This window comes from Macaca fascicularis, chromosome 12 (genome assembly GCF_037993035.2).
Source record: "Macaca fascicularis isolate 582-1 chromosome 12, T2T-MFA8v1.1".
In the NCBI taxonomy this organism is placed as follows: domain Eukaryota; kingdom Metazoa; phylum Chordata; class Mammalia; order Primates; family Cercopithecidae; genus Macaca; species Macaca fascicularis.
The window spans coordinates 99,384,907-99,397,817 of NC_088386.1; the positions used below are offsets into that span (position 1 = coordinate 99,384,907).

At 39.4% G+C, this 12,911-nt stretch overlaps 1 protein-coding gene across 10 annotated transcripts in view; it reads right to left on the minus strand.

The window, feature by feature from the left end:
• The window catches only part of RAPH1 (Ras association (RalGDS/AF-6) and pleckstrin homology domains 1), a 107,539-nt gene that overhangs the window by 51,367 nt on the left and 43,261 nt on the right, over nucleotides 1-12,911 (minus strand). For all 10 annotated transcript variants that reach the window (XM_005573995.5, XM_045367521.3, XM_045367520.3 and 7 more), the window contains exons 2-4: nucleotides 11,778-11,897; nucleotides 7,794-7,899; nucleotides 6,164-6,669 (exon numbers count right to left, since the gene is read on the minus strand). In XM_005573995.5, the coding sequence (XP_005574052.1) occupies nucleotides 6,164-6,669; nucleotides 7,794-7,899; nucleotides 11,778-11,897 (732 nt within the window). The remainder of the gene's footprint in view (nucleotides 1-6,163; nucleotides 6,670-7,793; nucleotides 7,900-11,777; nucleotides 11,898-12,911) is intronic.

Consider the following 12,911-nt stretch of genomic DNA (forward strand, 5'->3'; position numbering starts at 1 on the left):
TGAAAAGTGATCATATTCTAGATATATTCTGAAGATAAGACCAACAGAATTTGCTGCTGGATTGGAAGAGAGGTAGAAAGAAAATAAGTAGATAAAGACTCCAAGGAGTTTGCTTTATGAACTAAATGGATGGAATATCTATCAACTGAGATAGAGAAGACAGTGGGAGAAATAAGTTTGAAGAAAAAGAGCAGAACTTGAGGTTTAGACCAGTTAAATTTGAGCAATCTACTTGTGATGGTTAATATTAGGTTATCAACTTCACTGGATGAAGGAATACCTAGAGAACTTGGTAAAGCATCTGGGTAAGTCTCTGAAGAGTGTTTCCAGAGGAGATGGTGTATGTCATTGTGGGTAGGCACCATCCAATTGACTGAGGGCCCCAGATAGAACAAAAAAGGCAGAGAAAAGGTGCTTTCTTCCCTCTTTCCTAGAGATGGGACACTCTTCTCCTGCTCTTGGATATCAGAACTCCAGGCTCTCCAGTCTTTGTACCGCAGGCCTTATACCAGCAGCCTCCCTTGGGTACCCAGGCCTTCAGCCTAAGACTGATAATTACACCATAGGCTTTCCTGGTTCTGAGGCTTTCTGACTTGGACTGAGCCACACTACTACCATCCTATGGTCTCCAGCTTGCAGACAGCCTGTCATATGACTTCTCAGCCTTTGTAATGGTGTCGGTCAATTTCCATAATAAATTCCCACTCATATCCTATTGGTTCTATGTCTCTGGAGAAATGTAATGCGCAATTATACATCCAAATAGAGATAATGATTAGAGATGGAATATATGTACCTGGAGTTCAGGAGAAAGGAACTGGCCAAAGATACCTATATTTCCTTGAATCTAAGAAGATTTGATGCTGGTACTTTCTTGATCTTTATCAGAAACTTTCAACAGAAGAACTTCATGCAACATACCGTAACTGCCACCTTGCTGATCGTGACTAACAGGTGCCACACGATTTAAAATGTGGTTTCTCAACCTTGGCACTATTTTGGGCCAGATAATTATCCTTCGTGTGGGTTGTCCTGTGCACTGTAGGATGTTTAGCAGCACCTCTGGCCTCTACCCACTAGATGCCAGTAGTAGCACATTCCTTTGATGGACAACCAAAAATGTTGCCTATCCCCAGCAGGATAAAGTAGCCCAAGTTGTGAAGCATTGTTTCACAGGGATTAAAATGGGGGTGGGAAGAGGGGAAAATAAGCATATGGCTGAGTGGTAACCAATTTAGCAAAGCTGAATGCTGGGCCAGCACTGGAGAAAAGCAGAGGAGCACTCAGTTTATATTGTGTAACCTTAGAAGTCCCCAGAAGCAAGAGCAGACAAGTGATATTGAGACTAAAAGCAGGAAGAATGGTTGAAAACACGTTTAAGAAAGCAGTTAATTCTCAGATTCCCTCCTTTACTCACTTGCCCACGAGCAGCGGTCTCAGGTACAGATTAATATCCACTCACAAGACCCAACAGACTATAGCTTGAAGCCAGATTCACTCAGCTCTTAGTATAAAGAAAAAGGGCATGCTGGCATGCTAGCATCAGACATGCCATCTTCAGAGGGAGTCCATACAGCTCACCACGGGCCCTTTTTTTTGGGCCCGTAAGTGATAGCTCATTGTAAGGGAAAGAGACCACGTGGTAAGTGCAGAAAACACTCTGGCTTAGGGAAACTTCATGCTCAACAGGAACCAGCAGTACCTTGTAACAGCCAATGAGGGTAAGTGCCAGGGCCCCTTAAAGAACACGTTCATGCTCATTTACAAGAGTTATTACACTGCTGGCCAGGTGCAGTGGCTCCCAAAGTGTAATCCCAGCACTTTGGGAGGCTGAGGCAGGCAGATCACTTGAGGTCAGGGGTTCAAGACCAGCCTGGCCAACATGGGGAAACCCTGTCTCTACTCAAAAAGAGAAATACAAAAATTAGCCAGGCCTGGTGGCATGTGCTTGTAATCCCTGCTACTCGGGAGGCTGAGGCACGAGAATCATGTGAACCTGGGAGGCAGAGGTTGCAGTGAGCTCAGACTGCGCCACTGCACTACGGCCTGGGCAACAGAGTGAGACTCTGTCTTTTAAAAAAAAAAAAAAGTTACACTGCACACCACAAAATCAAGGTCTGTGTCTTTTCATAGGCTAATTCAGTTATTCATGGACAGTTTTCCTGGTCCATATACATTCACCAACAGGGGTCAATTTCACAATAAACAATATTACCTGGAGATATTCTATATTTAATTCTTAATCCAGTATGTGTCCAGGAAAAGAATGTCAGGAGAAGGAAAATCCAAGGTCATTTTTCCATGAAGAAAAGGACTCAGACCTACTGTTAACCCTCTCTGCCTAGAGCAGTGGTGATTCTCAATTGGGGGTGGATTTTGTCCTACAAGGAACATGTAACAATGTCTGTGGACGTTTTTAGTTGTCACAACTGAAGAAGGTATGTGTACTACTGACAGCTAGTGTGTACAGGCCAGGGATGCTGCTAAACATCCTACAATGCATAGGACAGCCACTCACAACAGAAAACTAGCCCAAATGTCAATAGTGCTGATAGCTGAGAAACCCTGACCTAAAAGGATTTGATGAAAGCTTACAGACTGGAACAATGGGGACCATCCTCATGTTCCAACCCTTCTTTCCCAAATGGGCTACTAAAACACTCAGCAGCCAGCATAGAAGACTGGAAGAACTTTCTCCAGATAAGCTCACCAGCCTAAGAAAAAAGACCTAAGGATAATCCCAAAGACTACAAAAAAAAAAAAAAAACAAAAAAAAAGAATAGAATTTTAAGAAGATGCAATTAATGGAACACAATTTGGCTTGAACCGGAGAGATTTAATCAACTGAGATAAAGTCTGAAATTGAAATAGTGATCACCTATAAAATTAAATATTTAAAAAAATCTGTTCATTCCAGTAAAAGTAAAATGATATTCCAGAAAGGGAATGTAGTCATAAGAGTATATGGAGGTTAGCAGTAAATTGCAAGTATATAGTCATTTTAACATAAACACTGAATATTAGTTCAATCAAAATATACTTGGAGAATGGAAGAACAGGAAGGGAGAAGTGAGAAGTTGTGTATAGACAGCTATACCCTCATCTTCTGGAGTGAAAAGTCAATAGGTAATACATACAACTAAAAAAAAAAAACACCAAGAAATGGCAACGTGTATGTAGATTTAATGATAAAGAGGTAAATTCCCTAAGCGTCAACTAAATGAGCAAAAATTACTTACCTCTGGGAGCAGAATATGATGTGTCTGTGGGTAGAGGATAGTTGTCTGTAACATATCTCATAAAACTATTTAACGCCATGCATGAAAAACTAAAATATTTTTAAAACCGTATTTGCATTTAAAGACAATTTGATACATGAATTCAGGATATATTAAAGCTTGCCTCAGTTTATTTGAATCAGAACAGACTAGACCTACGAAAAAAGCATACTGAAGCAAGTTCCAGGTTTGTTAAACCACCTTTCTATACTCCTAGGTGAGGCAAAAGAACAGGCTAGTTAGGTAAGACTTTTTAACTCCTTTCCCTGCTATAGTCCTGGTTTACTCACCAAACCTTACATTAAACTCTCATATGAAACATTACACCACTGAGTACTGGTATTCTTCGCAGTATTCACAGTGATATACATGGATACCACTAGATAACATTTGAAGTGTCCTTGCTGGGAGAGAGGAACTTCTCATGTTTTACTTCAATTTGCCCCTATATTGTATGAACTTTTAGAACAAGCACATTTTACAGACAGAAAGACAGACACGCAGATTAGTTTATAACTTGTCCTCATGCATCTTAACCCAACTCAAAATACTGTAAACTGATTGGAAGTAATATCAACGTACAAAACAAAGAATGGCCAAGAAAGCACACCCCTAATAAAATACTGCTCATATCCTAAATATAATTCCCAGGTATCACAAAATAGAAATCAGTTTTCTTTTTTCTTTTTTTCTTTTTGGAGACGGAATCTTGCTCTGTTGCCAGGCTGGAATGCAGTGGCACGATCTCGGCTCACTGCAACCTCCGACTCCCTGGTTCAAGCGATTCTCCTACCTCAGCCTCCCGAGTAGCTGGGATTACAGCCATGCGCCACCACATCCAGCTAATTATTTTTAGTAGAGATGGGGTTTCACCATGTTGGCCAGGATGGTCTCAAACTCCTGACCTCAGGTGATCCACCCACCTCGGCCTCCCAAAGTGCTGGGATTACAGGCGTGAGCCACCGCATCAGGCCTAGAAATCAGTTTTCAAGTTCTCTATAGAATATATACCACTTAGATAAGTTTCATTTTAAACAAATGAAAGTTTATTCTTCAGATTGATAAGACTGGCTAACTTTCTTAGAAATAATTCAAGTTTATCTCCAAACCACCATGATTAATACTCCTTTTGTGCTCCACAGTACCAAAAACAAAGTTACGCACATGGGTGGGTACCAAGAGTTACTGACTGATGGAAATTAATCCAAAGAATTAAATTAGGAAAAAAAAAAAAAATCAATGATGTCAAGTAATAGTTAAAATTCAAGATTTTACTTTAGTACTGATTATTCATAAATAGATTCTTTTATCCCATATTAGAGTATTGTAAACACAAGCTTATTGGAAAGGTTGACTTAACTTTGCCCCACTTTTCTTCTTTCTTGCTGCTACCCTATGACAGAATTACCGTCTCTTTGATGAAAAGAACTCAATAAAGGACTCTCTTTCACCAAACTCAGCTTTTGTTAAACTTGTTATCACAAATCTATTCCCCACCTTATCCAGTCACATGCTGAAAAATATTCCATCTTTTAAAAATCTGTTCATGAATAACTTATGGTTCTCTGAACCACCCTATCAGGAAGGCAGATATAGTACTACGAACTCCGGCTGGGCTCGGTGGCTCACACCTGTAATCCCAGCACTTAGGGAGGTGGGCGGATCACGAGGTCAGGAGTTCAAGACCAGCCTGGCCAACAGGGTGAAATCTCATCTCTACCAAAAATACAAAAAATAGCCAGGTATGGTGGCATGCGCCTGTAATCCCAGCTACTCAGGAGGCTGAGGCAGGAGAATCACTTGAACCCGGGAGACAAGGTTGCAGTGAGCCGAGATCATGCCATTGCACTCCAGCCTCGGCGACAGAACAAGACTCCGTCTATTAAAAAAAAAAAAAAATCTGTTTATGAATAACTTTTGGTTCTCTGAACCACCCTATCAGGAAGGCAGATATAGTACTACGAACTCCATTTTACTTGTGAGAAATTGATGTTTAAGAGAATAACTCACTTAAGGTCCCATGGGTAGTGAGTGGCAAGGAAAACTCAGAATCAAGTTTCTGATTCCACACCTGGTGGCCCTTTCCAATATACCATACTGACTCTTCGATAATGAAATGGACGGCCAGGCACAGTGGCTCACGTCTGTAATCCCAGCACTTTGGGACACCGAGGTGGGTGGATCACCTGAGGTCAGACGGAGTTTCAGATGGAGTTCGAGACCAGCCTGGCCAACATGGTGAAACCCCATCTCTACTAAAAATACGAAAATTAGCTGGGCATGGTGGTGAGTGCCTGTAATCCCAGCTACTTGGGAGTCTGAGGCAGGAGAATCACTTGAACCTGGGAGGCGGAGGTTGCAGCAAGCCAAGATCACACCACTGCACTCCAGCATGGGCGACAAGAGTACAAACTTCATCTCAAAAAAAAAAAAAAAAAAAAGATAATGAACTGGAGTTAACCCGGTAAACTAGAATCTTGGAGGACCACAATGATGATATAAGTGGTTTTCTTAAGTTTTACTTTAAATCAACATACATTTAAAAGCACTATCAGCTGAATAAATAAATGGCTTTGCGAATCATTTTAATTTTCAAATCACATGAAATGACTCAAATTACAATAAAAAATACCATTCAAGAACTTCCAAATACTACAGTCATGAGAATAAAAAAGAAGAAACTAAATTTCTTCTCAATCATCTGTGTGCCACTACCATATCTGATAATATATTCCTTCTGTACTCTTGAAACCTATCTCAGAAGTATCTCTGACAAATTATAAATGTAGAAGAATTTAAAAATGTAATTAAAATTACATTATTTTAATATAATTTCTCCTTTATTTCAATAATAAAATAGCAGGGAAAAAGTTCCATCTATTTACCTCAGGAATTGGCTGCCCTTGATGTGTCAAATCCAGCTCTTGAGGGCGTGTTACTTTATCAATATCCAAAGAGTCCATGCTGGAGGCTGCAGAAGTGATGCTGGAACGGGAGGAATTACTAATAGAGCGTACTTCAGCATCACTCACTGTGCCTGCTGATGCGGTTCTTCTGTGCTGATTCGTTACCAAGGGTTTAGTATCTTCTAGTACAGACTGCTGAGCAGCCTCATCCATACTCAAAGAGGCCTGTTCTAACTGTGCAGTGACGTCGTCCAGGGAGTAGCTGGCATGGGAAGGTTTAGCTATCCTATTAGATGAAGAAGATAATCCTTTCAAGGTGCCAGGTTTCGATGTATGTCGGCTAACAGGCAACTTCTGAGTAGCTTTCGTTTCTGTGATTTGACGCTTACTGTTTCCTGAACCAATACTGCTGAGCTCCTGCTCTATAGAGCAAAGATCAGCCATCAAGGCATCCAGATCCACAGTCTCTCCCTGATTCAGAGCTTCTGCAATGAACAACACATAATGTTTCCAGAATTTATACATTCTATTATAAATAAGTTAATAAATGAAGATGATGAAGCAAAAGAATATATTCTGTTGGGCCTAAAGCAAATAAAATTAAGTATTACTGGTTTTTGTTTTAAATTCCAAGAGAAATTTTTAGAAGTACACAGTCCTCTGCTTTTAAGGCTTGTAATAATCAAAGAAGAATAAATTATGAGTTCAAAGACAAAAACACCACAAAAATCTTATACTATTCCATGGTTTTAACCACATTTCTCTGTGCAACTTTTTACCACAGGCTTCAATACATTGTTAATATGATCAATGCTTCGGTAGAGATGTTAATACCAAAAGAGCTGAGGGCATAAAAAGAGAAGTCAAAAGTCTAAAAAATTACAGACTGACAGGTCAGTATTATAAACTTGACTAGGTGGAATACAATAGATAAAGGCCACAGTGGCTGCTTTAAAAATTACTAACAAGTAATTTCACTGGACTTTAATCCAGTGAGAAAACAATGCAATTAAGTTTGCTGTGGGGTTCCACTTGGGTATGTAGTTTGTCAATTATTAATAAAACCAACTATCTTTTAGTTACATTCTAGTTTGCTTTTTTCTGTGATATTTTCAATTAGTAATATTAATAAAATACACAAATCAAGAAATTTAAGGGCCAGATGCAGTGGCTCACACCTGTAATCCCAGCACTTTGGGAGGCCGAGGCAGGCAGATCACCTGAGGTCAGGAGTTCGAGACCAGCCTGGCCAACATGATGAAACCCCATCTCTACTAAAAAAATACAAAATTAGCCAAGTGTGGTGGTACATGCCTGTAATCCCAGCTACTTGGGAGGCTGAGGCAGAAGAATCGCTTGAATCTGGGAGGCAGAGGTTGCAGTGAGCCGAGATTGTGCCACTGAACTCCAGCCTGGGCGACAAAAACAAAACCGTCTCAAAAAAAAAAAAAAAAAAAAAAAAAAAGAAGAAAAAAGAAATTTAAGAACTTGGTCAAGTTACGCACGTAGCTTTTATATTGAGTTTTTATATTTGGAATTGTAGCTGTACTGCTCCTACATTATGTGACTTAGCACACTATTTTACATTTTATTTCCAATTACATCTTACCATTCAAGTTGTATATGGAAAAGCGGTAAGAAAAGTTGGCCATGTTTGTTTCCTGGCGAAGAGGAGATCTTTTTACTGGTTCCATGGGTTTGTCAGAATCCAAACTCTTTATAAAAAGAAAGTTGAATAGTCATGTTAAATTCAGGTTTCAATAATATAAAAAAGATGAAGTTTGTTTTATGATTAAGTGAACTGCCACACTATAATAAATAAAACCAAAGTTCTCCTAAGTCATAGCCTTAAGGAAAAGTATAATTGTTTTTCACATCATTATTTTGGTTATACTTATTTCAATCTTTAGATACATGCTTTTTTTTTTTGGAGATGAAGTTTCGTCCTGTCACCCAGGCTTAAGTGCCATGCCACAAGCTTGGCTCACTGCAACCTGTGCCTCCCGGGTTCAAGAGATCCTCTCGAGTAGTTGGGACCATAGGCACGTGCCACCATGCCCAGCTAATTTTTGTATTTTTAGTAGAGACAGGGTGTCACCACGTTCGCCAGGCTGGTTGCGAACTCGGGGCCTCAAGTGATCTACCCACCTCGGTCTCCCTAAGCGTTGGGATTGCAGGCATGAGCCACCATATCCGGCCTATGTTTACTTTTAAAGGCACTTGACACTGTCATAGTTCAGAGTAAATATCTTTTCAAATATATTAAGTACAGTGACTGACTTCATTTGATACACATGCACTATAAAATAAGTGAGGTATATGAATACGGACACGGTAAGCTAAGAAACAGGTGTGGTGGCTCACACCTGTAATCCCAGCACTCTGGCAGGCAGAGGTGGGCATATCACCTGAGGTTAGAAGTTCGAGACCAGCTTGGCCAACAGGGCGAAACCTCTTCTCTAGTAAAAGTACAAAAATTAGCTGGGCACAGTGGCGGGTACCTGTAATCCCAGCTACTTGGGGGGCTGAGGCGGGAGAATGGCTTAAGCCTGGGAGGCGGAGGTTGCAGTGAGCTGAGATCACGACACTGCACTCCAGCCTGGGCGACAGAGTGAGACTCAGTCTCCAAATAATAATAATAATAAAATAAAAATAAAAAATAAAAAAAAGAAGACATAGAAACCACACAGGGCGTTTTGTTCTTTCTTTCCTCAAAGGGATTTGGTTTAGGTCCAGGAAAGCCTCAATCTTTGCTATATGAAGGACTCTGAAGATAATGGACAGTTCTGGATTTAAAATCATTGAGACCCAAGACTCACTAATTGTTTTAATGAAAAGTGATTACAAGTCCAAACAATGATGAAATGTTCTTGTCCTTCTCCAGTTCTATCAAGATGAGGGCAAACTGTAACCCAGCTACACTGCCTGTGACAAATCTTGAATCATACTGTATACTTTGGGTAGGGTGACTTGTAAGTTACACTTGTAAGTTTAAATGATACTCTTTTCCTCTCTAACCTTTCTACAGCAAGAAAAAAAGATATTTACAACAGAGAAATTCAGAGAAAAGGTCAGTAGCTATTGTTTGTTTAATAGATTCACAAAATATAAGGATTAGTGTTTTAAAACTTTAATTTCTATCTAAAGTAAGTACTGAATAAGCTTCAAATTTTAAAAGAATGCTGGATATTCTATTGGGTTATAATGCTATCTTTTTATTTTTTTTGAGACAAGGTCATGCTCTGTTGCCCAGGCATGAACTCTTTTAACCTTTTTAAAGGGGTTGCTGAGAATTTTATAAAAGCTATGAGCCCTCTTCCAGAAAAATGTACATACATTCAAAATTTTACAAACTTTTTAGAACACTGACCAACTACCTAAAAACTTTAAAACTTAAACTTGTTTTAATTCTAAGTTGAAAATACCATACCACTGAATACGTGATATAGGTGTACAGATAACACTGTAATGAACTAAAGTAATGACACAAATAAGAAACTTGAGGTTTTAGCCATAAACTTCGTAAGTCAAACATTTCTTGAAAACGTCCCAAGTGTTATAAAGCAACACAGTAGTGAGTCACACTATGCAATGGTTTTAATCTTTTTTTCTCTCTAAAGACAGATTTATATAATGAAAAGAACAGTCACATCACTAGTGGCTCTTCACACTTTTATGTCAGGCAACTTAAAATACAGGGGAAAGTACAAGGTACCAAACCAGTAGAAACACTGCTTTCAGGGGAGCATCATGTAGTTCCTACTCCACCGAGAGCAGCTGGACCAATAGCTACCTGCCTTTTCTCTTTTGGGCCCCTCGTCCCAAGCATGGACAATAAAACCACATGGTCAAGAACACTGCACATGTCAGCTGGCCCTTGCATACTCTCTCCATGCAATATCATTTTCTATTTGCTCTTCTTTGCTTCCTCTCTCTCCCAGCACAGAACTGCATAGCCTAGCGATAATCTCTATGCCAAAATCACACTTTTTATAAATTAAGAATTAAACAGAAAGAACTTGGCAATTACAGATATAAGACATCTCTGACAAAAAAAATGTCACTTCTTCTGATTAGAGATGAAGGGAATGATATCTATGAAATCCTAGTAGGAGTTGAAAACATTCTACCCTGGCCAGCATGCCTGTAATCCCAGCAGTTTGAGAGGCCGAGGTGGGTGGATCACCTGAGGTCAGGAGTTCGAGATCAGCTTGGCTAACATGGTGAAACTGTTTCTAATAAAAATACAAAACCAGCTGGGCATGGTGGCGCATGCCTGTAATCCCAGCTACCTGGGAGGCTGAGACAGGAGAATCCCTTGAACCCGGGAGGTGGTGGTTGCATTGAGCCAGTATCTCACCACTGCACTCCAGCCTGGGTGACAGGAGTGAGACGCCATCTCAAAAAAAAAAAATTCCCCCCAAATACAGTATTAACAGATTATGGTCACAAAGATGTCTGCCTTTCAAAATGATCTAGCAAGAATTACATGAAGAGTTTATCACTTTGAATTCTAGACTGCTTCAAAAATAAGCTGCTAGTACTTTAGTACCTTGACCACCTTACTTTTCCTTCAGTTATCTCATACTTATGCAATTTTACACAAATGTTCTTCCCAAAGACATTATTTATGAGTAAATGTTTTGTTCTAATGTTCTCATTGCCATGAAGTCAAATTTATTTAATAAACATAACCATCTTCATATACTGAATATAATGTATAACGGGGGCAATAACAATAGTACCCTTTTATTCTAAAAAGTGTGCTGGTTTAGAGGACAAAGTTACCGTTTTTAAAAACCCAAGATCGAATAAAGCAAAATGAAAAGATTTTGCCACTGCTTTAAAATGCAGCCTAGAATTAGGTTTTGTCAGTATTCTGCAATCATGTCGCAGAAAATATTTACATGGGGCCAGGCACGGTGGCTCATGCCTGTAATCCCAGCACTTTGGGAGGCCAAGGCAGGTGGATCACAAGGTCAGGAGATCGAGACCATCCTGGCTAACATGGTGAAACTCCATCTCTACTAAAAAATACAAAAAATTAGCCAGGCATGGTGGCACTTGAAGTCCCAGCCACTTGGGAGGCTGAGGCAGGAGAATGAAGTGAACCCAGGAGGCGGAGCTTGCAGTGAGCCAAGATCGCGCCACTGCACTCCAGCCTGGGTGACAAAGTGAGACTCCATCTCGAGAAAAAAAGAAAATATTTACGTGGAAGGAAATTACTTATGTTGAAAATGTATTCAAATTTACTAAGGTAATAGGGTTTGCTAAAATTTAGACTTTTGAATTTCAGGCTTTAAAAGTTTTTAGCTAATTATCTCATATTTATGAAACATATATTAAGCAATCCCTCTAGATGAACAGAGCCTCCCTCACAAGTATTTTTTTTTAACATCCTTAAAATAACTAAAGATTCTTAACATCTTCTCTTCTAGAATGACTTCATTTATTTGTCAATACTTCGAACATTTCTTCCTTTCTGGCAATATTTTAAAATTTAACTTATATCCATATCCTCTTCTGCATATTAAACTTTTAACACAATGATGACTTCAAATCCTCAACCAGTTTTTCAAGCATTACGTCCAACCTGAGTGAGTTTGTCTAGTTCTCCAAGCCAGGCTCCAAACATTTTGTCCAGGTCCTGATCTTCCTTGTCACTGTCTTCTTCAGCACCATGATCAATTTCTTCATCTGACAGCTGCTCCATCTGAAATACAGACATTTGTGTAGAATGAATAGTAAGTTACAGGTTTAACTTGAAAAATTATGCCATATATGCTCTGATATATTATAAGCCTCTGGAGTCAAATCTTCAAAACCAGAAATTACATTCTAAAAGAAAATCTTAAGTCATTAATGTAGACAGTGTTGACAAGTGAGTAGAAACAAAGAATAAAGTTTCAATTTTTTTAGGAAACTGTAAAAGAAAAGCCAACAGTATCAAATTATGACCAGAATCACAACATTACTAAAAAAATTAACAGAGCACTCCTTTCAATCAGCAGAGGACATAAGAGTAGTATAGTTCTCTCCACTACTAGATCCTAGGACACCCAAACACCAAAAGGAAGCCATTTCAGAAGACTTTAATGGAAGAAGTTATTGTCCTGTTTATTCTGTAAAAATCTGTTTAGATATCAATAGGTATCCCACAAAACCTGAGTCCAACAAGTATTTAAGAGAAAATTTGACAAAACAAAAATCTTAATCTAGATTTGTTTCTATTCTACCTTCCTACCCTCACTTTCTATCCCATTTGTCTTCTTTCTCTACCTTACTTCCTCATCAGTTCCAACAAAACTCAAGAAGGAAACAGAATTGAAAACTTCTAAATCCAGGTCCAAATCCTGTATGTGGTGACTTTTCAAATATAAGTCCCTTGAAAGAAGAAATTATTTTCCTTCTTCCCATTAATAAAATAGTGTGACGGGGCACAGTGGCTCGCACCTATAATCGCAGCACTTTGGGAGGCCAAGGCAGGTGGATCACCTGTGGTCAGGGGTTCGAAACCAGCCTGGCCAACATGGCAAAACACCATCTCTACTAAAAATACAAAATTGGACGGGCGTGGTGGTGCCTGCCTGTAATCCCAGCTACTTGGGAGGCTGGGCCAGGAGACTCACTTGACCCTGGGAGGCAGAGGTTGCAGTGAGCCGAGAACATGCCACTGCACTCCCATCTGGGCAACGAGTGAAACTCCATCTCAAAAAATAAAATAAAA